The sequence below is a fragment of the Melanostigma gelatinosum genome (genome assembly GCF_949748355.1).
Source record: "Melanostigma gelatinosum genome assembly, chromosome: 1".
Taxonomy (NCBI): Eukaryota; Metazoa; Chordata; class Actinopteri; order Perciformes; family Zoarcidae; genus Melanostigma; species Melanostigma gelatinosum.
Window position 1 is genome coordinate 22,086,150 of NC_136634.1, and position 27,766 is coordinate 22,113,915.

Genomic DNA, 27,766 nt, shown 5'->3' on the forward strand with positions numbered 1-27,766 from the left:
TAAAAACATGAAGGCAAGACGAGCAGCCAAATGGAACGTCAAAATGGAACTGTACAAGGCTTCATAAAGGTTCATAAAAAAATAGAAAATGATAAAGCCAGAGAAAACACACGAGTGACTGCAGGACACATCTTCAGACATTTACAGAGTAAAACAATGAAGTGCTGTTATTACTGCCCTTCTGCAACTGAAGGGATTTCCAGCCCAGAAATAAACGACAAGTCGAGCAGCGAGTTCAGTTAGTAACAGCCAACTAAAGTGCTGTCATTGTATGCAACATAAACAAAAATCAGAGATACATTATTTGCACCTAATAAGCAACTTGCTAACCAAATTCTTTTTTTTCTTTCTGTTGTGCAATAAAAAAAGAATCCCCTTTTCCTCTTCCACATCAGCTGACACAGACCGATGTAAAACTGTTGCATGCGTCTCTCTGATTCAGAGGTTTGTGAAACAGTCCTTGTTGTGTGTTTAGTATTTACAGCTGCACAGTGGGGCAGACAGCGGCACCAATTAGCATCTCGCAGAACTGCTGACGAAATTTCTTTGTCTTTTTTACAAGGGGATTTGGGGTTTTTTTTTCAAACGGTATGAACGATGGTACAAAATGTTGATCTGTTAAGAAATAAATATAAAAAAGGATTTTTCAAGCTCTCTTAAGAATTTAAACAACTAAGAAGTGCATTTGGAAATAGTGTCTGCATAAAAGCTGAATAAAACAAAATTGTAGCGATGCAGAATGACTCTGGACGAGGAGGCAACAACAAGCTGCCCCACCTCCCCGGCTTGTGGAGGTGGAAAGCTGATGCTAACTGCACATGTCGGCTTATTGTACAGCCTTTGGGGGAAGCCGAGAGCATCCTCCAAGAAACGGAGCTTCTGCTGGATCGATTTCTGTCTGTACAGTAAGGATAAACCACCGATGACGAGACGTTTCTGCTTCTTTCAGAGTCCATTTCTGTTCAAATGGATGAGAGAGACTTCAAGTTTATATATGAACATCAACCTGTCATCCAGACTTTCTCCATTTCGTTTTAGTTATTGTATTTTGACAACATAACACTCTCACGACTGTACGCTAAATCGGACGCTACCGCCACAACGCTAGCTTAGCACACAGACTGGAAACAGGGGGAAAGAGCTAGCTGGCTCTGCGCGAAGGTAACAGCATCTTTGGCTTTGTACAGATGAAACCAACAAGGTATATAACGTATACATTTGTGAGCTTTAGAGGTGCTGGTAGGGGGATTTTGTTACCTTTGGCGAAACTGCCTCGCCTGCTTTAAACCTTCTATACGGCCAGTTACAAGTTCAGCCGTGTCCCCGTCTGTCGAGAAAGACGGAAATCCGACCGCACTGCAGCTTTCATTCAGAGTGCATGTGCACTGAAACTGTTCTGTACAAAGAGACAAGGAATACGAAAAATTCCAAACTCGTCTGGATTCAAGTGAAACACATTTTCGTATTAAACCTCCTTAAAACAGTTTGTATGCAGTAAATATGTTCTTTCGACGTTTCTATACATTTAGAGGTGAACTCCTCATGCTACAAAAAATACACCATCTTTCTGTACAAAAGGATCAATGAGAAATGCACATGTGGAAGTCTGCATCTGCAACATGCCTGCTGACCTCTCTATGTTACTGCTGTATAGGTTCCTATGGAAGCTACAGTATGTGTTTTATCAAACCTTTCTCCACACGTGTGTCCTCCCAAAGTCTTGTCTTGCCTGTGGAGATCACCAAGCACAGACACAAGAGAGGAGTTATCACTGTCTTCATGCGTCGCCACAATCATCCCTTCTTCACCTTCTTGTGTGTAACAGACGGGAGAATTTAAAGAGAATGGTGATGTTTTCCAGGGTGGGCCAGAAAAAAAAAGAAGACAAGAAGAAATAGAAGAGACTTTCAAACTTGTTTGTGTATGTGTGTGTGTGAGTGTGTGAGTGTAAGAGGCAGTAACTCCTGGAGAGCCCAACCTCCAGAAACCTCCTACACCCACACATCTCATTGGTTCACCAGGACTACAAGCTGATTGGCTACTACAGCATAGAGTTATACTCCAGTCATGTTTTCACCTCGTACGTTTGAAGCTCGGTATACTGCAGACTCCAGCGCGGACAGAAATCCCTCGAACCATCTCTGATTTTTCTTTGTTTCTTTGAATGTTCGCTCTTCAGCAGAAATGCACGAAGCACCAAGACATGAGTAACATGCATGTGTATGTGTTTTCCCCATCCGTCCCCGTCTCCAGGTGTTTACATCGGCGAGCCCAACCGTCCGTCCGTCCGTCCGGCGGCCGTGCGTTTGCGCGTTTATCTGTCGATGGTCTTGGCCCACGCCAGGTCATCTGATCGCGGCTTGTGCCCTGTGAGACGTTTGATCAATTGCTCCATTCGTCTCCAAAAGCCCAGCTGGTCCAGGGGATAGTTACACCAACCTGGGATGTGAGGAAACGTGGAGGAAGAGAGTCAGCATGTTGGAGAAGGGAGGAGAGGATTAGAGAGGAGGAAGCACAGCAGTAAGACGGAACTGGACCAAAGTGACACACACTGACACAAATCACCATCTGAATAGCCACGCCGCTAGCCTGGCTTATTCTAACATTTATTATACAATTACAGAGCTCAATGTTCAATTCTTTCTACTTCAATTTGACTTCATGCAAAGACCTGATGTATGAGCCTGAGCGATTTAGATAGTTCAGGCCATATTCTTAGAGGCCTGAAGGGATTGTGCTACTGGGCGAGTGGAGTCTCCCATGAGACTAACGCACAGAAACACACACACACACACACAGCCTGATTCTTCCTTCTTTTACAGTTAGTTTACAGAACTTGGATTTACGGTATGGTTTCGATAAATACATTAATGTATGTATGGCTGTATGCCAAAGTACATTTACATGTATACATGCATGCATGACTGTACAACAGTCTGTGTACATACTGCTCCGACACACACACACACACACACACACACACACACACACACACACACACACACACACACACACACACACACACACACACACACACACACACACACACACACACACACACACACACAAGCGTGACTGCTTAAGAGGCAGCCGACACTGACGTTTAAGATAAAAAGGCATTTTTTTACGATTATTACACATAGATCCAATCTGCACATTTGCATGTTAAGTGAAGCACTTGCATGAATGCTGTTTTACTTTTGGAAGTCACTGACACAGGCGCACAAATGCAGAAATGAAAAAAAAAAAGGTGTCAGACGCACAAGCGCGAATAGAGACATCCACATCAGCTGTGTGTGTTTTCTTACCCTCCTAATCCCTACTTCCTACCCGCCTTCTCCTCACCCTCCTGCTCCCCACCACCCCCCTCCCCCCTCTGCCTGTGAAGTCCTATTTGTTAGAACAGACAGCAGGTTAGCATTAAATATACATGGGGATTGTCAGCCGGTGGCGAACACAAAGGCAGCTAGGCAAGCCCCAGTGGAATCCAAGCCCGGCCCAGGCAGCCAGGCTAGGGGGAGGGGGGGGGGGGGCGCCGCCATCCCCCGTGGGCCCGACCGCCATCAACCCACCTACCACCACACACACACACACACACACACAGGTTAGAAACCGAGGAGGTCAAAGAGACTTGTACACACACACAGATGCTCCACCATGCAGATGTGTGCGCTTCGCAAACACACACTTTCCCTGTGACACCCCCCCACTCAACTTGCTCACACACACATCTGTCGTCCGCAGGGGCGCAGGGTGACGTACAGGCTGAGTCCCCCCTGTGTATCCTCCCTCCCTCTCACCCAGATGCACACAGAATACTGAATGCGGATCTATTACGGAGGCCTCGTGTCTCTGAAGACACGCGCGCACGCAAAACAGAACATTTCCTTTTCCTTATTTATACGAAGCCGACAGACAGACAGACACCGACGCCATTTTGTCTCAATCTGCAGAGGATTGTAAGTGAAATTATTCTGGAGTCATCAGCTTCAATTATGGCGATCCAAAATGGACGCCCACAACATACACACTGATAAATAAAATGAACAAATAAGTTATCAAAATGCACATTACACACATCCTGTCCTTCAGGGCCTTGATGCTGTGATGGAAGCAAAATGAAAGGAAATAACTTTTTTTGGTTGTTTTTTTCTTTGAATGTTTTTGACCTGTTATTATCATAACATATTATAATGATCCTTGGTCATTATAATGTATAATAATATAATATATATCATGGTCATTGGTAGGGCTTGATCCTGGTTTAATTAGTCTGATAAAAACGGTAATATTATTAATAAATCTCTGGTTGGAGTCCAGCCGGCGGCCATTGTTTCTGTGCTGCAGTTAAAGACCAGCTCTACAGCTCTTTATCCAATAGAAGTGGCCGTTACACTATTTAGTAATCATGATGACAGCAGCTCTGACCTGTAGTGATGCAGTAATACGTCTCGTGAGGAGACACGTGGTGGATGCGGTGGTGCTTCCGTGGCAACACCAGATGCCAGTCCTGGAGCAGCGTGAGCCAGCGCGGGAGGCCGAAGTAGGAGTGGCTCCACTTATGAATCTGATTGGTCAGAGTCACGAAGACCGCCAGGGCGAAGACGTAGCAGTCCCAAGGATAGGACGCCGCCACGGCCTCTGAAAGGGGACAGGAGACAGGAGACAGCCGGACATTTACACACAGAGAGGAAGAAAAGAGAGTGAAGTTAATAGAATAATTGATCGAATTGTTTAGTGAAATGAAGACATGAAGGCGTAGTACTCCCACAGAGAGGATGCTGGAGGGAGCCTCGGAGAGATGGAGAGACCGAGGGGGATCAGTGGCCGAGGAGAGGACAAAGACGTAGGATGAGGACGAGAGGGTAAAATAGCCCGAGATGTAAAATAACAGTGAGTGTCAAGATGTCTTCCAGAATCAGAGAGGCCGAATGGACATCAGTCATCTGATATCAACGTACTCCACTGTTTTATTTTTAAATCACAGTGCTATCGCCTCAGCACCGCAGGTATCAAGAGGAGGATCTAAGGCAGCTAGTCTGCACACTCTGTCCGTTCTTTATCGAGCAAGTAAAAGTCCCACTGATGCTCAAATGGCACTATGAATCATAACCCCCCCCCCCCCCCCCTCACCTTTTAATATTTAAACAACTTCTGCAATCCCGCTCTCCCGCTCTAAAGGAGCTACACATCATCCCGACAGAGGCGCCCTGGGACTGGACAGAATGTGTGCCGTGGTGTCATGTGATATTTAGATGAAGGTGGAGTTGGAGTTCACATGGAGGCCGGGGAATAGACAGAAAGTCACGCTGAAAAAACACAACATTTGGAGTGAATCTCTTGGGAAAAAAAAAAGTTGACGATGAATGTCATTAATGTCAATGGGCAAAGGGGAGGGACTAACAGAGACTCTTTCATTCAATGGTAACGGTTTGACAGGGAATAAGAGGAATGACATTTTGTGAACAAAAGAAGAACATTTTAGTTTTTGTTCCAAATGTGTAAAAGGCCATGAATTCTGAAACAGTATTTAATAGGGCTGGACAATACATCAGTCATATTTATATCAATATCGCGATATGACACGAGATATCTCAGATAGGAGGAACGTCTTGACGATATTAACTCTTGTTATTTTGTAATATAGCCCATTTTGTTCACCTCTTCTTAATTTTACACAACTTGTTCTCCCAATTTATTCCACTACTTTCTCTGTTACAAAATATTAAACCCAGTCTTAGGTTTTGGATATAGTACCATCATAATAAGGCATGAGTGTTGTCTTTTCACGGTTTTAAAGGCTACGGCACAGTGATGCGATACCAGTTCTAGCTGTCCTTTTATCTGACTTTACCCATTTAGTCATTATATCCACATGAATGAAGATCATTTATCAAAACTCTGTGTGTGAATATTTTGTAAAAGCACCAATGGTCAACCCTGAAATATCGTCGGCGTGTTTATATCGAGGTATTTAGTCAAAAATATTGTGACACCTGATTTTCTCTACTTTTGATGACTCATTACATTTTGTACTGCGTCTGAACATGGAGGACATGTTTTTATTTTGCTGACGTATACATATTATTCAGAGTGGTGGAATGTAACCAAGTACATTTACTGGAACACACATTTGAAGTACTTGTACGTTATGATTATTCCAATTTCATGCTACTTTATACTATTATTCCACCACATTTCACTGGAAATGTTTGTACATTTCACTCCAGTACATTTAATTATTGACAAATAATTAAGATTTTACAAAACAAAACATATGAAGACTTATGAAATATGATGCAGTGTTATAGATTAAACACCAAAATGATGATATTTTTCTTTTCAAACGTTGCACATATGTACCTAAGAGCATCTTCGTCAGCTGGGCTTTAGTATCTCATTACATCTCATGAAAGCAGAATTAGCCCCAAAGCTACAGAGGGTACTTGAAGACTGGTTTCAGGAAAGTCAATGTTCATATTCCGTGTTGACGTGAGCTGACAGGTGACAAACACGCCAGGACTCGTACAAAAGGAGCGGCCGAGTGCAACAACATTCAAAACACGATGCATGAAAACAGCCTGAAACGCAGCTACAGTTGCTGTTTGAAGAGAATCTGGATTCTCCAGCTCTTCTGTCAGGCGGCTAACTCTTGTTATTCACTCGAGTCCTTCTGTCGCTATGACTTACAGCTGTCCTCTCTCTGTCCGCCTCCATCCCTCGTTCCCTCTCTTTGGTTTAAACAGCGATCTCTTGACCCCAGCTGAAGTGCAGACATGACAGCTGGAGATGTCGCCTCGCGGCTTTCAGCTTTTCGCCATCCATCGGCGTGTCTTGTCTTTGTCTGGTGACCGCTTGACACAGCGAGGAGCTTGACATGACAGGTGTAGATGTCATCTCACCGCTACATGACCCTCCGTCACCCCCAACCCTCCCCCCCACGCTCTGTCGCTCCCTCTCTTCTCCTTGCACTCTCACCCTCTGTCTTTAAACTCTTAGCGGTGACCTCTTAAGGCCTCGGACATGACAGGTGTGGATGTCACCGCGTCGCTCCCCGTCTCCCGTCTCGTGACCTTTTCACCGCCCGCTGCGTGTGACATGACAGGTGTGGATGTCACCTGCAGGTGAACCTCACTACTGCTCTCTCCCCTCTAATCTTCTCTCCCTCACCCCCCCCAAAGTCTCCCCTTTTGTCCTATTCTGTCCCTTCCTTGATGTGTAAAAATCCCTTTCATTCTTTCCGTTTCTATCAGAATTCTCTCACGTCATTGAACGTCTCTTCTACGACTTCTCTACAGAGTGCTGCCCGAGTACAGCAGGACGCTCTTGTTGGAAGGCATCACTGCAAACCAAATGTCTAGAAGACATGCGATGCACGAGTTTGATGGAATGTCCCATCTTCTTCAGGTGAGCAAAACTATGACACAAAACATGTCAAATTATGAGAGATACCGCTCTCTCTGGTCTGGCATTTAAAGTGGGAAGACGGAGGCCTATTTGCATTGATTCATTGACAACAGCTGACAAAGCACATGAAGGATTGCTGGTGAACAGCTCAGCCCCGTTAGACCTCAGCTGACCGATGTCAGCTCCCCTCCTCTCCACCCATCAGTGACCTTTCTGCTCAAGCTGAAGTGCGGACATGACAGGTGGAGGTGTCCCCTCCTCAATAACAGGTTGCTCCGTTTCTCCTGCTGATCTTCCTCTTCCAGTCCCGCCCTGCACTCATAAGGTCAGCGCACATGATTACCCGCAAAACTGCCGCAATGCTTTCCCACATCCAGTGGACACACTTCAGCCAGAGTGTGTGTTTACCTTTTGGCATCCTGCAACACCAAGTCACGAACCTTCTAAAGTCCTTACATACACTGGACTGTATGCAGTGTGGCTGCAGGTACGCTTAGCAGTGTTTTATGGGAGAAGAAACCGGTGAGGGATCTCATCCATGCTGCTGCACTTGCGTTTCCCACTGCTCTGTAGCAGATCAGGTGAGACCTTGCAGGTGCAGGTGTTAAAACCCCCCGAGCTTCTAAACTCGCAGGTGACAGCAGCGTGAATGAGAAAATGTTTCACGCAGGATACAAAAAAAGAAAGCAGATATATGCGATGAGCTAGTTCTGTGCTACACAGCCGGTAGGGGAGAGTGTTGCGTGCGTATGCTACCTGCTGGGTATGTGAGGAACTTGTAGGCCATGTGAGCCAGCGGCAGGACGGGGATCATACAGTTGTCGCCATTGGTTTCAATGAAGTCGTGGCGCGTGATGGCGGTTGGATCGATGTGGTGCTCCCTGAATGGACGAATAAATGCCTGCAGAAAGAGAAAGAGAGATTATTGCTGAACATTAAGAAAAGAACACTTTCTGTAATTCCCTCCAGCGTCTCAAGCAGCTTTATGAGACAGATTTAAATTTAGAGGGATCCTCATTCACCAATGATGAGCTCATTTTTCAAGCTGCAGCTGTTTGAATTGAGTTTGCTGAAATGTCGCACCTGCATTCAATAATAACGTATTCATTGTTAATTGGCCAGATTCTGACTTCCTGTCCTCTCAATTAAAAACACATGAACGTCCACTTTTCTCTGACTCAGAGATGAGATAAACAACAATAGGGGAGATGTATCAACTTCATTTACATTCACCTTAAATCAGAAGACAAAACAAACACTGGAAAGCATTATCTACAGTCTTTAAGCGAATGCAGATCAAATGCACACACACACACACACACGCGCACGCACACACACACACACACACCACGACTCAGCGGTGCCCAGCAGCCTCCACAACCCCAAAGCTCATATCCAGCATCCTAATAAACCGTAGAACAGCAGTCAGCCCGCGCAAAAACACCCATACACAAAAATGACCCATGGACGCCACACAAAGCCTCACACAATGTGAGCTTCAAACACACCAACACGCCTCGCAAACCCCACCTGCCCTGCGCAGCGGCAGACACCTGTCTGTGAGAGCATGGGGGTCTCAAATGAAAGACTGAATCTGAATCTCAGAAGCACAAAAGAGGACGAAAAGACACACACACACACACAATAAAGGTAATTTATTTCCCTCTGTGGTACAAGGCAAAAAAAGGTAGGTTTGCTGTATTTCCACAGTGTGCATGTGTGTCTGCGTGTAGCCGCGGACGCATCAGCATGAGAACTCATTATTGTCGCGTTAGCTGTTCGAGCCAATCACACGCGCCTATCAGCGAACAAACCGTCGGTAGGTGCGACTGCAAACACAGAAACTATCTGTTGATATCTTCACAATTACGTACCCATCTCCGTTCTCATCTGCCTCTCCCCCACCTGTCCTCCCCCTCCCCCTCTCGCCGCAGCCCTCAGCCAGATGAAAGCCCGGCTAAGCCACGGAGGTCGTGCAGCGCAGGGCGGAATCAGCACTCCCAGTTAACGGCAGGCCACCGGTCGCTGCGTGTGCTCTAATCCCACACCGTTTAACGGCCCGCCTCACACGACGTCCGTTAATCACCAGCTCACATCGCCCATCGCCGCGGCAACCAGCGCTGTCCCACTGGTTGGACGGACACGCCCTTCCACCCGCTTTTTTATTTGTGTCCTTCCGACCTTTTTAGTGTGTTTTCAGCTCTCTTTTTGTTGGTTTCTCTTTTTAACGCATATTTCCATCTATGCTTTTTTCCCCTCGTGGTCTTTAATAGCAGACTGATTTAAATCATTCAATTGCATCTACTGCAACGCTCTCCTCATCCTCATTAGAGAGTAGCATCACAGAGGACGTGTTTGTTAGAGATGTATCAAAAAAAGACATAAGGAGGAAGGTAGTGCTGCAGAAGAGACACAGACAGAAAGGGAGGATCTTCAAACCTGTATCCCTCAACTGTAAGCACATCTGGCAAATTTCCCCGTGAATCGAGCATCATTGGGAGCTAATGAGCGTGACTTTGTCCTCAAAGTGGTGTCATCAGAGGACTGCTAAATCCTTGTTGAGTCAATTAAAGCTCGACGACATGACGACGACAAAATAAAACACAGCGCGTCCCAAAGCTTCGTGAAGGAACAATTCTAAACACCACTGGGAGAACGGAGGGCACTTTCTAAGAAAGTGCTGCAGTTTCAGCACCAGGGAGGGAAAAAAGGCTTTTATGGATTTAAATCAAAGACAATCATTGTTGTTCAGTTCTGGATGTGCAGTGTGGGAGAGCTTTACGTACAGGATAACATGGAGGTAGAGCAACGTCACCTTCCAATTAAGGGATGTTGATGTTGGTGACAAAAACGGCATTTTGTGCTTTTCACGAATAACTATTATAATAAAAATAACTGGGTTTTTTCCCCTTTTACACAGAGTAGTTTAAAAAGACAGAAATCCTGTGATCTTAGAGAATGCTAGAAGAAGAAAAACAATACTTGCAAATATTTTGATAATTGATCGTTTTAGTTCCAAACATTCTCTGGCGTTTCACACAGCAAGCTGTTCGAGTGATGGTCATTCATTTTTCAAACCACCCCCATCGATACAGTAACCTGTGTGAGCACGAGTCACTCATTTCATACCAGCTCACGGAGCAGAAGGCTAAACTATGAGCAACATTTTCTCTGCATCTCTGAATATAAAAAAGTGAATCGGTGCATGTTTCGGTGAACTATGTACAAATATATTCAAGAGGTATTTAGACATTTGTCCCCATGAGCGTTTTACTAAGGGTTCAATGCGTGTAAATATTCTTTTTATTTTCATTTCATGTTTCCGTCTAAACTCTTCGATGTGCCGACGCTCGGGACAACTGGAACAGATTAAATGTCCCTTCTGTGACCTTGTTGGCAAAAGCTTCCCCCGGATCCCGGAGACCGTGCTGGCCTACAGTATGCTGGGCCCATGACTTTGACGGATAGAAAATGCAGTTTCCAGTGGCAGCCGTTACTGCTCTGTGGCCTCCGCTGCTGGAAATATTATTTATGATAGTGTGACAGCCGACTCTTATGACTGTTAGGTTAGGTGAAGTTATGGAGGGCAGGAGTCCATATGTGCAGACCAGGTGGGTTGTGTCGGCAGTAATGGCTCTACACATCGTCTGTAATCTGAGCAACTTCTTCAAAGAGGTCTCAACAAATATGGAATAGGGAACAGAGAAAGAACAGACGCATGTATGCCCAACGTACATACATCCACAGTAAACAATGAAACGACAGAACAAACGAGGAACAAAGAGCGACACTGCCTTCAATTGTGTCTTCCATGTTTGTAGCTGCAACCGCTGTTAGCCTCAGGTGTTCTCCATCGTGCTCCTCTTTGATATTCAAACTAACCTGAACTGGGGAGCGCACGCCTGCTTTATGCTCAGTCTCAAAATACACAAAGACACGCTCGCACACATATTTTATTTTTCCACCAGCCTATTGCCGTCCCTCTGTTCTCCGCAAAGGTCCATTCTTCTCTTCCAGTTAAAGTCTTTATTAGAAGTCTCCTACGGTGTCCGACACACCATGCAAATCTGTGGCTGCCGCAGTGCCTTTGGTCCCAGGAACTACCCCAAACCGCAATGAATGCCACACAGCAAATAAACATCAAAACCACCGAGTACCTTCAGCAAACAAAAAAAACAGGAACACTGGGATTGGAAAACCATTGGTTAGAGTTCTACTAAGGGTTCAATGCGTGTAAAATAAAATGTGCTGTTATCTCGGGAACAAAGCATGGCAACAAAACAAGAAAAATACATGAGATTCAGAGTTGATTATAGATATGATGTGAGGATTAACAGCTTGGCATGAAATATCACCGTAAAGCTCAATCAACATCAAGTCAAAAAGAACGACAATCATTTGAACTGATCAGAATTTGTCATTCAAGGGTCGTGCTTGCGGTGAAAGAATAAAAACAATTCGATTATGCTCTAGATCAGTGATTCTTAACCATAGGGCCGCGGCCCATGATTGGGCCGCGAGCGCCACCTAGAGGGCCGCGAAAAACGTTCAGTTTTGCACCTGTGGGCCGCGAGGGCCGCGGGACTGCATAGGTTATCAATTGAAGACACCAGAGATATCACTGTTATCCATGAGACACTCAGTTACGATACAGCTTCCCACCACCAGGTGGCGGTAATGCGTCAGTCAGTTGTTTAACAAGCTGCAATAAGCAGAAGAAGACACTCAGCTAGCCGCTAGCCTGTAGCGAAAGTTATGGATAAGTTATTAAAAAGCAAAAAATGAAGACGACAGTAGTGCCATACCCCCCAAAAGTCTAAATGTGTGCGCAAGTACAATCCTGACTTTCTTAAGTTTCTTAAGCTTTGTGAACGGAGGCAACGAGGCAGAGCCGAGTGCTCAGTGTGTGGAATGTGGGCTAATGCTATCAAACGAAGCACTGGAGCCTTCAAAAATAAAGCGACACGTAGCGACGAAACATCCAATGCTCGTGGGAAAGTCTGTTGGGCTTCTTGTTGTGTATGCAGGTTTACATACACATGATAATAAATGTCTTTGTGATCATCACATTGTATCATCTCATTTATTTAACAAGGGTTTTGCCTGTTCAACACCGGCGTCCTCCATCCCCTCCCCTTCCGTTCCTACGGCTTGTTTGCGCAAATACGTCACAAAACATGTCCGTGTTTGGTATCCCAGCATGCCCAAAATCCTCATCTTTGCAAAGAAATCATCGATTTTCTTTCATTTCTTATGGTTTCTCCACAAAAGGAGCCCACACACACACTGTCCAAAGTCGCCATAACCGCTGCAAGTCGTATCTTGCAGCATTTCGACGGAAAAAGACACATTACAGACCCGACAACGTGCTAGCGGATGTTACCATGGAGCTACTGCCTTCAGAAAACGCTAGTACTTACAGTACAAACCTTATCCTCCTCTTCCATAAGCCGTCAACCAACGTTTGCGTAACTGAGCTATTCTCATTCTCGTTCGTGCGCTCGGTCGCAGCCATTAAGCACAGCAAGTCCGCTACTCACACACCATGTCTTCGACCATATATACATCGTTTTTGCAATTTGTAAAGGCTAAAAATAAAAGGAAAATAATATAATATCACAATATAAAGGGAGAAACACCTTTAGTGTGTCAGAATATCATGTGGTTACCATGTGTCCATTTGGGTCTCCAAATGTCCTTTTAGAGCTCCGCCTGGATCTCTTCATGGAAGAAACTCTGTAGAATGGTCATACTTTGTCCAATCTTCTTCAAATTTGAGGCAGTTGTTCACTGATAGTGTAGTTGCAGCCCTATACTGTCCATTACCTGTACAGATACAGCCACCGGCAGTTATTTATACTGAAAGATACTTTTTTATTTTATGTGGACAAAAATCTTAAATTTGTACTGACTCCAAAGGCCCACTGCTCTGTTTCTGTATGACCTACAGGTTGTCTGACACTTTTGATGCATATAGTCAGAGTGGGCCCCGGGACACTTTGTACTTGAAAAGTTGGGCCCCGAGGTCAAAAAGGTTAAGAACCCCTGCTCTAGATGTCATTTACAGTCTATTAATATCACTGAAGGTTGGACTCGTGGAAATGAGGTTCACCACTGGCTGTAATATTTATGAATGTGTCGAACCTTCTTTTACAAATTTATAAACAAAATCCGTGGTATTCTTTCATTTATAAGATTATGCTTCAGCCGCTTCTGTCACATTTTCCACCAGTGTCTAATTACAGCAGAGCACCCGTCAGGACTGGGTTGCATCAGCTGCCCATTATTACGTTTCTTTGTAGTCCTTCCTAAGTTCTTAGAAAACTACAAGTGATCTATTTAAGTGGGTTGCACCATAAAAACATAGTAACTGAGCAAATAGACTTAAATATTAGTGATGGGTAAGTGGGTTGTAGCACAGACAGCCAAAAGCAATCAACTCAAACAGGAAGTCCCTGTAGCGCCACAAACTAATACATATCCTACAAAATCGCAACTTTGTAACGTTTTGTAATTTGAGGTTTGTTGTGCCATTTTTGTAAAATATGAAATAATATAAATATCAGTAGAATGCGGTTCATGCAACAGATCGCATCCATTTGAATAATGTTAACACATAAATGTTCAGCATAAATTCAGCATAAATGATGACTGTTATAATTAGGACGCGTCGGCTCTCAAAACACACGCTCAAACTTTTACGCTGATTAATTATCAATGAATATTTCATGAATGGAAGAAATACAAGATGAAATACGCACACGGTGTACTCGCATACCATCGACAAAGTTCACATGAACCAATCTGTGAGCTGCACCTGATCACACCGATTTTAATTGGCTGAAATGAGGATAACCTTTACTTTAATTGGCTGTGGGAAAAGGGCCAAAATGTGTGTGTGTGTGTGTGTGCGTGTGTGTGTGTGCATTAACGTAGGACAACGTGTTAGTGCTGGGCAAGTTAACGAGTTAATTTCGCGTTAATGCATTCATTAATTAACGCCGACAATTATTTTATCGCGCGTTAACGCATTTTTAAAATTTATTATAATTTTCTTTTTTTTTTTAATTGAAAGACAAGAGACAACACATATACATAACAACAAGAGGATGACAAGAACAGTGGGATAAAAGCCAGCAAACATCCTATAGTCAGACTGTCTCATGTTTATCGTTTTGTATTGGAGATATGATGTCCCTTCAGGGTTGCCGTAGAGAAAAGGCAACTTCCGCTGCTCTCCCTGGAGACTACTGGACATCGCTGCGGTAAAGTCAGCAGACACTCCGATCTCCGTGGTCAACTCAGCAGACACTTAGTCTGCACCTATAGTGCACCTATATGCTGAAATTCACGGTAAACGCATTTAAACGGCACAGATCGGGAGAGAGCGAAGGACTTTGAAAGTTAGCGGAAACATTAACGTGAGACAACATCAGGTTTCTTCAGACGAACATCCGGTTTTCAGAATAAGATGCCAACAAAGTATGAATTATATTCATAAAAAATTATATGATATATATATATATATATATATATATTATATTATATTTATATTATATATTATATTCATAACATGCTACCTGCATCTCGTGAACCAAATGTTATTGCACTTTTGTTCATACAGCACTACTTTTAAAATAAAAGTGCGCAATACACTACTTTATAATTCATTGTTGAACTTTTCCATAACAATGCGATAAATCGCAAAAAATCCATGCGATTAATCGCGATTAAATATTTGAATCGTTGCCCAGCACTAGTTTTAATGTGAGAATTAGGTGTACGTGCACCCATCTTCATACACGCCTATACACACACGTGTGCAATTTGCATGACACATGGTTTATAAGACTAAAAAATTTATTGAAAAGCCTTCATTTAGGCAGCAAAATAAGTAGTTCTTGCACAACATGCAATACATTACTGCAGCTGAATCAATTGGCTGTAATTGACCAGGATGTAGTGGTCGAAATAAACCCGACCCAAGGAGGACGAATAGAAATGTAGCAACAAACACAACAGAAATTGTTACACTGGCCCACAATGTGAACCTCGTTTCTCGGGCTGTTATCAACGTGCCAGTTCAGTTGTGGCGTAATATCAATGATTTCAGGGGACAGAGAGGAACACGAGGCTTTACTTTGTACAGTAGATCATTGATGGCAAATGACTGGAAGCTGTTTAATGCAGCCATTATGTGTGCTCACCTTTCCAATAACAGGGATGTCCACAGATCCCCAGGTATCCGCCCCCCAGTGTACCATCCCCGATGCAAAGTCTGCCGTCACTATTCCTAGGACTGGCACACGACCACAGAAAGAGAGGAATAACATATGTTGTTATTAGATGTGCAAGCAAACACCAAAACACAATTTCACAAACGTGTTACAAGAGCCTCACGTGGACTGGAGCAATGATTAAAAATACTTTCAACATCTATAAAACAAAAAACAATCCCTCTATAAATAAACGTGAAGTGGTAACAGTGGTCGTTTTAAAGCGCTATCTTTACAGCATATTTTTGGGCTGCCAGCTCACCGATGCCGGGGATGATCTTGTAGACGTGAGTGGTGGAGAAGTGCAGGAGGAGGAAGGACAAATTGATGATGAAGAGGAAGAGGCACAGAATCACACACACCCACTCCTGGAGCCGCTTACCTGACCAAGGGCAACGCAAAGAACAAGAAAAACACAAGTTATTTATTTTACATGCATACAACTTCCCAACTAAAAAAAAAAAACACAACTAGAAAGCATTTCATGTATCTCAGCGTCATTTCACTGATTTCATCGTTGGGTGTTGTGCTTTGATTATGGAGGAGAGGAGGCTGAAGCAGAGCGGGGAGACGCTGAGACAGTGAGGGTGTTCGGCTCAGCTGTGTCGTATTCATGAACTGGTTGAGGTCCCAGCAGCCACTGGGAGAACAACTCACTCCTTACCGAGGGTCAAAGGACCATTCGCCCAAAAGTGACTGTGTGTGTGTGTGTGTCCAGGGTGTTAATATGTAATCAGTCAGATGAAGACAAGTGTACTCCAGGCTGCGGGGTCACAACCTCTCATATGTGAAACACCAACGCAGCACCAAGCCCACATGGACACACACACACACACACACACTCTCTCGGGCTGTTTCAGGTGGGAGGTCGGCCTCTGCAGAGACCAAACTCAAAGGTCAGCAGTATTCACTAAAGGACAGAGGACGTGGGAGCAGAACTACTCGTACTCTAAACTCGCAGATCAGCAATATTATGAGAGAGAGAAGAGAGGGTCAAACTGACAATCCTCCAGCCACACTACCCCGAAGATTAGACACGCTGAATTATTGAACACACCACACACACACACATCGCTCCTCTAACATGGCAGCGCACCATATCCTACTGCAAGGCGTTTTACTTTCCCTGTATTTACTTTCCTTACCTGCAGGAAGTTGAACAGAATAGCTCACCTACTTGCAGAAGCGAACTATAGAAAGTAAAAATACAAAACGAACACTTTTCTATTTCTAAGTCTCTTCATTTTGTTCTTTGTCTCCCATCAACCCCCTCGTCCTGTCTTTGCCAGTCAAATGTGCTTTTAAAACTTTAATGTCTTCAGATCCTGACATATTGCACAGCATCAGCAGCCCATAAGATATTCATGACAGGGTTTTTTTTTAATAAAGCACACAGGCCTGTGAGTGTGTGCGCCTATAGACCTGTGCGACTATGAATATGCTATCAGCCCCTCATAAGGTAAGGATTGAAGTGGTCATCGGAGATTTTAAATATGGGATTATGGATATTTTAAGGATCATCAAATGTGACCCTTCACCCTCTAAAAATAGATGGTATCAAAGTGAAGAGACAGATGGCTAATTCAAGTGTGGACCGAAGTTCAGCTCCTCGATGAGTTTGACTTTCGTAAAGCTCCGTTGTTTCAGCTCTTCATTGTAGTCGGACGAGGAACGTGTTTTTAGGAAGCGATTCTGACTCACAGCACAACAGACGACATCGTAAGGAGGGAACCCAGCTGTGATGAGCAGTATCTCTGTAGAGATGCTGCGAGGAGGCGCCCTAAGACAAAACAATACATTGATTTATTGTTCATGACCGTATCCCAGGGCATATTAAACCAATTCATTTCATAATGAGGACCCTGCTCGTAGGACCGCGTTAAACACAGGCCCGGATTCTACAGCCAGCGATGCGCTGCGTCATTTTATGGCCAAAAGAGGCTTTGAGGCAAATTCAAAAGTCAACTGCTGACTAAGGCAATTAGACGTTTGCAGCATGAAGAGGACGTTGATGCACTTTGAACATGGAATGATAGTTGCTCTGTGACTGTGGCACAACTGAAGGAGCAAGTTAGTCGGCAGCACTCCTGGAAAGTGACCTCACTTTGAGCTGCGGCGACGCAAAAAGGAGAAGTTCATTTCCAAAGACACCTGACAATGAAACACATCAGTTATTCGTCATTCGTTTAACGCTCCAGTCAGAGAAATGCAAGTCACACAAAGGGCTTTGCTCACATTGGTCCACTGAAATGACTTAATGCGTTCACGTCACGTAGCCCAGCTATTGTGTTTTTAGTCCAAACAGCCTGAAGTCCGTATTGAGGTTAAGTGGAGCGCAATTGGCTCTGTAGTCTCCGAGCTTCATGCGACACCATTTTCAACACTCTGTCCCAAGTCACGTACACACACAACCACACGCACAGAGAATGATGCTCCAACTGATGGATTCCCCAACACATTCTCACACAAATCCTCTGACACATACACAAATTCAGACACTTCATCTCTGTCTCACACACACACACACACACACACACACACACACACACACACACACACACACACACACACACACACACACACACACACACACACACACACACACACACACACACACACACACACACACACACACACACACACTGCAGGGCCGTGGAGCGGCTGTCAGGTGATGTGAGTCAGTCCTTGGATCCTCCGGCTCCCTGGTGAGGGGAAGGAAACTAGGACAGGCCTCCGCAGAGCACACACACACACACACACACACACACACACACACACACACACACACACACACAAGCACACGTCCCTCAGGCCATGGCATTGCTGGATATCGCACGCAGCTACAGACAGACACACACACACACAAACAGCCTCTACAAGTACGTACGTGTGGACGGACGTATGCCAGCATGTTTCAACGTATACGCACACCTGACCTGCCTCCACTTGGCATACAAACTCACGAAACTGAAGACGTACACTTACACACACGTAAACACAAACACACACACACACACTCACACACTCAGAGGGCCCGAGAAGCGCACTCATTAATATCATTCTGACAACAACTGGCTCCCTGGCAACCCCTCTGCCATCGCTCACCCAACAGCATCCCCCGCTTGTGAGCACGCGCGCGAGTGTGCGCGGGGATTTAACCTGGGCGGAGCCGGGGGAGGGGAACGAGGGGTGCTAATAGGCTGGAATTAATCAACGCCGGCTGATTCGCTGTCTGGGGAATGAGTGGCGGGCAGCAGGCAGGCAGCACATCCTGAATACTAATAGACTAATGGAGAGGGGAGAGAGAAAGTGGACCTTTCCCGCTCTCTGCTGTGCGTCAGGTAGAAGGGAATGAGGTGAGGGACTGAGGAGTGTTACGATATTTATCCAGGATGAGCACTTTCAACCTACAGACATCCAGATTGATGACAGATGCAAGTAAATACGCAAAACGAGCAAAAGCAGAATGGGAGCCAAATTGTGAGCATCAGAGGGATGATCATTATTTTATATGACCAAAAAAATGAACATCACACTGTGCTGATGAGAGGCGCAACTTGATTTCTTGTGAACGTGTGCCCGTGTAGTGACCACGTGTACTGTAACCGTGAAGTGTGGAAGTCGAGGAAACAGAGTAGAACACAGTGTGAAACACAATAACGCCCGAACTTATGTGCGTACGCCGTGGTGCATTCTGGGAAACATCCCCAACACCCCTGATCCTATAGGCAGCGTTTCAATACCCGTACTACAACACTATGAAGTATGCCAGAAAAAGCTTAAGGATGTCCCAATATGTCAAATGCAGAATGCTAAAACTACCGAGATGTTCTAGCATACGGTCGCGTACCGCTGTTCTGACCCACAATCCTCTGAGCAGCTATATGAGCAAGAGGGTCAAAGTTCAAAGTGCCATGTTATGACGAAGTCCTATGTCCCAATGGAATGCAGACTGCATGCAACAGTATAGGTACTTTGAAAAGGCAGCGGCAGTGTGCACTGAAGGACAAAATAAAGTATGCGATTTAGAGTTGTCGTTTGTGATGTTTCTAATCTTCATTCGACCAATCAAGTGAACACAGTGAGGCACAAAAACAGCAAAAGAAACTAAATGAGCCGGCCGTAGTTGCACACCAAAAAACCAACTCCAAGAACAGTGTCACGCTCTGAGCAGCGAGCCCGACAGCGGCTCAAAGACCGAGTCACGCCTTTTTGTGCCTTTTCTTCTCGCCATCACAGTTTGTCCCCGAGATAAACTGTGTTTACGAACACTTATTCATACTCGCGTAAAGATCGCTATCACATTAGGCGCTAACTCACAGAGGGTGATATTGTATGTACGAACAGAATGCAGACGGCTCTGCTTCTCTTTTTGTTCTCTCTCTCTCCGCGTCCCCCTGGTTTGCTCTCGGTAGGCTGTCTTCAGATGGGACTCGGGAGAGAAAGGGGGAGAGAGAGAGAGAGAGAGAGAAATGTGGGTGGTAAAAGTGGGTCACATGCTCAGAGAGAACGAGAATGAAAGAGGGGGAGACGACGAGGGAGAGAGACACAGAGAGAATGACAGTAACAGGGGAAAATGGGGCGAGAGAGAGAGAGAGAGGTAGAGAGCCACAAAGAGGGAGAGGGAGAGAGGGGGGAGGTTGAAATCCCCTGTTCAGAAGGAGTGGATCAGTCACAGGCCGCTTTCCTTTCATCTGATCTCAGCGGACCACAGAACCTGGGACACACACACACACACACAATAATAGTACACAACACAGGGACGCAAGCAAACACACACTCATCGGCACACACATACACACAAAACCAACATCAACGCAGAGTACACATACCACAGATGACGAAACGACACACACACACACACACACACAGTATGTCTTTATGTGGATGTGCACACACACAAGCCTGCCAGACAAACTTAATAAATCCATTACCCTGTAGATTCAACAGCACCAAAGAGAGGAATGTAGCAAATGAGATTCAATAACGGCATACCGACACAATGGCACACACACACACGTAGACAAACGGATGCATACATCTAGACACAATAACACACACACACACACACGTTTTAACCCACATGAGAGCCAGTGTAAGTGGGCCCTGCTCCAGCCTCCCTCCCCTGTGGAGACAAAAAAAAAGAAAAAGGATGGACAGATCCCATCATGTGTGTGTTCCTTTGTGTGCGAGTGTGTGTGCTGTATGCCATCACCTCATCTCCTGGGCTTTCTGCTACCACCATATTCATCTGTGGCCCTCATAATCACACACACACAGACACACACACACACACACACACACACACACACACACACACAGCTACTCTCTTGCGTTGGTCAAGGTCAACAGTAAAAGCCTGCCTAGAAGGCTCGCCTAAAGCCATAACTGCACTGCGTGTGTGTGTGTGTGTGTGTGTCGGTGCCTGTGTCTGAATACGTGTGCACATCATTTATGCGTGTGTGCTTTGTGTGGATAACGAGCCAAAAATTGAAGGCAAAGTCTCTCCATTGAAACAAACCTTCAGACTTGTTGACAAATGTCCACTGGTATTCTCTGGCCCGCTCTGGTCGTACGCACGCTGAGGTCAAAGCCGAGTACAGCCCATGTGACTTACACACATGCTAAAATGGTTTCTGACCCTGGGGTCAGCAGTTCAGGGAGTCTGGTCGTGTGTGTTTGTGTGTGTGAGAATGTGTCAGCTGTCACATGTGAGAGTTATCACAGCGCCACGTCTTCAACAGATGAATTCAGATTTGAGGGTTGAGACCTCTCTGTGAGGGGAAATGACAATTCTTGCAAATCAAGTCGACTATTTCTTCACCGCTGGAGACTCGTGTTATTCCTCCACTGATAACAGATGCAGACTTGTAATCCAACAGTTGCTGTTTATTCTCATGTTGTTGTTTTTACTCGAGTCCATTTTCCAGTACAATCTAAGCCGAGGTTAGTTAAAGTAACACTGTAGGTAGCTTAAAGGTAACAACCAGGCACGTAGCACCGGACCACAACCTTTTAAATGCTACATTGCTTGTGTGCTTTAATTCACTTGGGTCTAATTTATGCCGATGTGAAGAGGGGTTGATGTGGATTTCGGGAAAGTGACTGGATGAATATTTGGAAACGTAACGGATAAATATCTAAAGAAACCTGAAAGTGTTGAACTTGAGAACAGCATCTGGTGTGGCGTGATCGTTTAATATCGGGAATCGCGGTTATCTTATAATTGTGACATTTCCGTATACGGTCCTGTGCCTCCGTGATAAGAGAGCACTTTGAGAGACGCTCCTGTGCTGCAGGACGTCCTAATGCGTGTTTAACGGGAGCAGGTTGACACACACGATCAGTATCGCTCTTTAGATCGCCTACACACACCGACAACAGACCCTCCGGGGTAACTAGAGATCACACACACACACACACACACACACACTAACAGATAGACCAAACATAGTGTACATGCCGCTCATGAGACTAGACTTGGATGTCTCGCAACATACAGGAAGAAGCCAGAGAATGTGAGGAGAGGAGAGAAAAGAGAGGAGAAATGAGAAAGGAGAGAAAAGAGGAGAGGAGAGAGAAAAGAGGAGAGGAGAGAGAAAAGAGGAGAGGAGAGAGAGGAGATAGGAGAGGCGGTCAGTGGACCGTGACACTTCAGACATATGGGAGGACGGAGGAGAGAGGAGGGGATGAAAAGAGCCGGTCAGAGAGACACAGAAACAGAGGGCGAGGGAGATGCGTCCAGCTGTTTGTCCGTCCTAGCTTTGCTGTAATGAGCACATGTTTGGCTCTATGGAGCGTCGCCAACGCCTCATCTAACTTCTCCAAAGTCTAACAAGCCAAACTGCTATTTAGATTTACCTCCTACCGGCGCTGAACCGGACCCAAACAACTGAGCACATAACAGCGTGGCGCTCCCTTAAATGGACACTTTGACATTTTGAATTATTGCTGTTTATTTTCCTTCAACAGACACTTGTCAGCATGTGGGGAACATTTCCGCTTTTAAGTTTTTCGTAAAAAATGGCTCGCCGACATTGTTAGCGCCGCTGAGCACGTCTTCCACTTGCAGCCTGCTGTGCGCTTTGGCTGGAATGAGGGAAAGCTTATAAGTCATTTGGAGACTTACCTGGTGAAGAACACAGAAATGCACTGCACAAAAACATATTCTTCATGATTACAGCTGAAAAGCCACTGACCACCAACTGCAGCCAAATGCCTCCCGCGGAGGTTACAGTCGACTGAGAAAGTTGATCGAATACGACATTTGACTGTGTTTGTGGTGGACAGCTGCCATCGTCCGCCATCAAAAGAAGCTGCTGTGTTCTGAGAAAAAACACTGACAATCAACTAGAATTTATTTCACAGTAAAAAAAAAAGAGACATGCTATTAAAACACTGAATCCCCATCTGAGCAACAGTCATACCTGACTGAAGCCTGTGTAGCATGGCCTTCAGAATATTTCAAATGTGTCAACGGCACGGTAGAGTTTTGTCCTTATTTGTAAACACACCTAATGTCATTCACACTGTCCGTGTGTGTCGCTTTAATTTAATCTTGTTCAGTCAGAATCCTGGACAGAGTGATGGAAAACATTTCTGCCATTTCGACAAGAAAGCCAAGCGCAACTTATTATTATCATTTTCAGTTCATCACATTAATAATGGCCAATAAGTAATGAGAAACTGCAGGAACGGTCATCTAAAAATGTTGCCATATGTAAAGAAATTAAATAAAAAATAAAAATTTGATATCAGCAGATGTATGTAATTATAGATGTAAATTCACCACATCTATATCATGCTTATCCAAATAAAATAAAACACCTTTATGTTCATGGACCGGGGGACCGCATCGCTTCGAGAGCAATTTGGAGTTCAGTGTTTTGCTCAAGAACACTCTGACATGCCGACAGGAGGAGCTGGAGAATCAAACCACCAACCCCGGACAACCCAGTGGTGCCATCAGCTGGGTTCTTCTACCAAAGCTCTTTTCATTGGAATTCGTTGTCGGTGTAAAGGGATCATGAGCCACGAAACGCCCTCAACATTTCTCAAAGAGCAGTAAGGTCAGCCGCACAAAGATGCTCTCACAGGTGAATCAACAAAAACAGGAAGAAGCCGGCAGACGTTTCAGAGGGAGATATCCGAGAACCTCGCCACAAAAGAAAATAATCTGTGTAGCGTCCGACTGCCTTGTGCGGGCTATTTTTACCCAGAGTCAGTCCGCTCACGGATAGTGTCGGGACCATGTGTGATCCTCTTATCCACCAATCACATCGCTGCACTCAACGACGACAACAACAACAACAAGCTGGCAGAGCAAACACGACCAAAGTCCTCATCAGCATCCTTCTCATTTCCTGTGTTCACCCTGCTCTCATATTTCACAACAAAAAGATGTGTGAAGTTAATTCGTTTTTCACTTCAGCGTATGTTTGATTTTAATTTCAAGACACACAGCTATAGGTTTAATAATGTCCCATGTGATCGTTTTGGCAGATGTAATTGCATTGTGCTATAAAAGTTTCATATTAAAGTTATTTATTTCATCTTTAATGTGGGCTGATGGTAAACTGCTGCCAATCCGATGAGTCGGTAGTCAATGTTCACATCTCCTAACACTGCTACTGTGAATAAATGAACACAAACAAACAGTTGGTCCTGGTCCAACATGTCTCTCGCTCCCCGTCATCAGCTCGTATCAAACTCTAATGAAGCTAAATAATCAACCCTGTGTGTGTGTGTGTGTGTGTGTGTGTGTCTACCTGCACGTACAAAAGCTTGTCTGTTTACATGAATGTGTGATGTTTGCGTTGCCTGGCAGTGGAATCGACCAAACAGCAGAGTGGAGATGATTATCTCTCGAATGTAATAGCGCTGAATAACAAAGTAGATCCAATTCCATTAATGGCGAAGGTGACTCCTTTACTCTAAAAATAGGACTACGTGTCCCACCAGCTCCCACTGAAGAGAGCGGTTTGTTCTGCTCGCAGACAGATGTGAAATTTTGTTTTGTTTTTTAAAGTCTTAAGTCACCAGCTCGATCAGAAGATCCTTCACAGCTCAGTGAGTGCAGCACTCAAAGTGCTGCAAGGGCTTCAGATGGAAACCAGGTTCACGTGTCGTGACCTCACGTGAACCTCACAATAACGTGCCTCTGGCTGGTGAATACCTTTCGTTTCTCTGATCGTCATTTCTATTTTCGGAAGCGCTAAACAAGTGGCCAACGTGGTCCGTCTAGAGGCAATTAAAATGCTCAGTGAAGTGAGACGCGGGGCAGATGGTCGGGCAAAAAGTGGCACGGTCCAGCTTGATGCACAACTGGTGGGGCAGGTTTTATCTGCCGAGGGCCGAGGCGCTCGCTGCCTCCCCGAAAACCAACGGAGCTACAGCGATAAAACGGCTCAATTTATCTCCTTGGTTAAATGTTGCTTTCCCTCTCCCAGCCAATAGAGGCCAGAGTTGAGCTGAGCAGCAAGTGTGGATGCTGAAGTTAAAATCCTGAAGACCACGAGGAGGTTCATGTCGAACAGAGAGACATGAAACACGTCAGCTTCTTTTTATTTTTACAGATGACTCCTGAATAAAATCCAATATGGCTGAGAGACAAAAAAAAAAAAAAGATGTGATTGAAATGAACACAGAAGAGGGCAGGGAGGGGTGGAGCTGACAGGAAAAGATCCCCTGGAAGCTACATTTGCTTAACAACGCCCACAATGCACGCTCAGAGGAAACACTTTGTTGCGACAATAACGACCGCTGTCGCTTTATTAAAGTATTTGCAGCCTGTGCACCATGCGCTCCTGAAATGTTGTCTCCGGGGTCCAGACTGCTGCTTAGTTGTTTTTTTTATTCTGCCAGGCCATTTTCATTCTAGACGCCTAATCAGACACTTATTGGGACCGGGACGCCCGGTGAATTTAAACAAGCAGGGGGGGGGGGAGACAACCTGGCAACACTCCCGACACAGAGGACTGGATTTGAGGATCACTGCTGTAAACTGTGTTTGCAGACATTGATTTTGTCCCGGGACTGAGCGTCTCTCTCTCTCTCTCTCTCTCCTAGCTGGGGGCAACAACTTCACTTGCATCTGAAAAACTTCCCCGTGACTCCTGTAGGAGTAAAAGGCCTTTACCTTAGGTAGCGCTCGGAGCATTTTAAACACGTGTGCACGTGACTGGGGTTGGCCTTTAAGACCCAATCTGTTTTCCAATTGTCAAAGGGGTACGTGGAGCGAGACATTGTTGTACTTCTGTATTATTGTACTTCCATAAAGTCTGGGGACTTGCAAGAGACATATTCAACAGAGAATAATCAAAATGCATGCAGCCAAGCATGGGATATCCTGGCTTCTAATTCCCAGTAAGCGTTAGGGTTCGACGTTCGGGTTAGGCTCCAAAAACACCAGATCCTACATTTTCCATCACGCATCAAGCATTGTTTATTGGAACCTCTATGCAAATTTCTTAAAAATCTTCATACTTCAGAGGGCTGCCTCCAGAGACATTATGCAACAGCCTTTACAGGCTGAGCAGCATTCTGTGATGAGAGTATCAGTGAAGGAAACTCTCTTTGACCCACACACCAAACTCATGTATTTACCCACAAACCACTGAGCAACGAAGTTATGTAATATCTTCTGCCGCAGTTAAATGTTTGTTTACATCACCAGAATGTGTTCACAGACCTTCAGCAAAGGGCCCCGAGTTATCTGGAAGGCTGTTTAAAATCTCTACACACATTAAAACGACTGTTCATTTAAATATACAAATATGCTGGTCATCAATATTATTTTGTTGGGGCCTGTTATGCCTTCATTAGATACACGACAGTACAGATGACAGGAAATAAGGTGAAGGAAGATGGGGTCCTCAGCCTGGACACAAATGTTGCAGCTCATGGCCTTGGCCCTGACCCCTCGGTCTCCGGGTCTTTTTAGTGTGTTCAGGTCTCAGTGGGTCTAAAGCCAGACTCTGATCCTGATCATTGAGACACCTTGGTACAGTTCCCTGAGGAGGTCCACCTTAAGTAAAAGGTAAATACGAAGAGAGCAAAATATTGTATTTCTCTCAGTGTTATTACAGTGTGGACACAGTCTAGATGTCAATAACCAAATATATATTAGGGACAGGCTAATCAGTAAGCTGCAGACTGATACACTGTTGATCAGTGTATCACAATAACAACAGGACAACGAGAGCCTCCTGTATGCGCAGCCATAGTAAGGTTGTAGTGACCGATCTTAAATTAGCCTACATATCAATAACAGCTAGCCTACAGCCACACTGTCTCCATCGTCCTCGTTAACGTCATGTCGCTCTGTGGCATGTAGGCCTCCACCGTTACCATGTCTCCTTCGGAGTCCCGTTACCGACAAAAGCAAGTGACAACACCAGTGACACAAACGACCACAAACACGTCCTCACCGGGAGAGTAGAGCCGTGCCAAGTGCCGGGCCCCAGCGTGCTGCGGTCCCCAGCGAGGCTCCGCGCTGCGTGCAGCCGCTCCGTGCTCGTTCCCGTTCGGATCCTCCTCCGCCATGGACCGGTGCCTGATTTCGGTCTCGGAGAGAAGCGACGCCGCCATGACTCCTTCCCGCTGCCCGGTTTCAGCTTCACGACATCAATAACAGATGTGTCTCGGTCAATAAATGTTTGGTGTCCCGGCCTCCGGTAGCTGTTGTGGCTGGATGGAGGGAGGCTGAACCGACTGATGCTAGCTGGGATGCACCGGAGCAGCCTCGCGCCACCCGGAAATACACGGAGGGAGATGCGCTGAGACACAGACCTGTTTCACAGTTTTAACCGTCTGTTAGTTTGTAACGGAGAAAAAAACAAACTTGCATATGTGTTTCACAACATTAAAAAACGTGAAGCTTGTTTTTGTTTGTGTTACGGCTCTTACCGCGCGGGTTTAGTTCAACAAACTTTGTGCATGTGTCACGAGAGCTGAAGGCAGGACCGTCTGCGTCTCTATAAGTAGTGGAAGTGGTACCTGCAATTCAGTGTTTAAGTGTGTGTGTGTGTGTGTGTGTGTGTGTGTGTGTGTGTGTGTGTGTGTGTGTGTGTGTGTGTGTGTGT

The 27,766-nt window shown here is 45.2% G+C and overlaps 1 protein-coding gene across 3 annotated transcripts; it reads right to left on the reverse strand.

Annotated features, from left to right (window-relative positions):
- Positions 1-27,500, reverse strand: LOC306784697 (plasmanylethanolamine desaturase 1). Of its 3 annotated transcripts, XR_013772376.1 has the most exons (9): positions 27,113-27,500; positions 15,946-16,065; positions 15,615-15,706; positions 8,164-8,308; positions 4,429-4,641; positions 2,078-2,439; positions 1,691-1,729; positions 1,258-1,396; positions 1-958 (listed from the first exon to the last, which is right to left on the reverse strand). XR_013772376.1 is itself a non-coding variant. In XM_079278786.1 (6 exons), exons 1-6 carry the CDS (start codon positions 27,270-27,272, stop codon positions 2,315-2,317), a joined length of 855 nt encoding a protein of 284 aa, XP_079134912.1. In that variant the 5' UTR covers positions 27,273-27,500; the 3' UTR covers positions 1,790-2,314. The 3 variants fall into 3 exon arrangements, 1 of the variants encoding a protein (XP_079134912.1); XR_013772377.1 differs by having other exon boundaries at positions 1-1,396; XM_079278786.1 differs by lacking the exons at positions 1-958; positions 1,258-1,396; positions 1,691-1,729 and having other exon boundaries at positions 1,790-2,439.
- Positions 27,501-27,766: the final 266 nt, after the last annotated feature.

Coding starts and splice junctions, on each gene's coding strand:
- LOC306784697 (XM_079278786.1), bottom strand. CDS start 27,272: ATGGCGGCGTCGCTTCTCTCCGAGACCGAAATCAGGCACCGGTCCATG. Junction 8,309..15,614: donor ACATCCCTGTTATTGGAAAG/GTGAGCACACAT, acceptor CTCTTTCTGCAG/GCATTTATTCGTCCATTCAG. Junction 2,440..4,428: donor GTATTACTGCATCACTACAG/GTCAGAGCTGCT, acceptor CTCACATCCCAG/GTTGGTGTAACTATCCCCTG.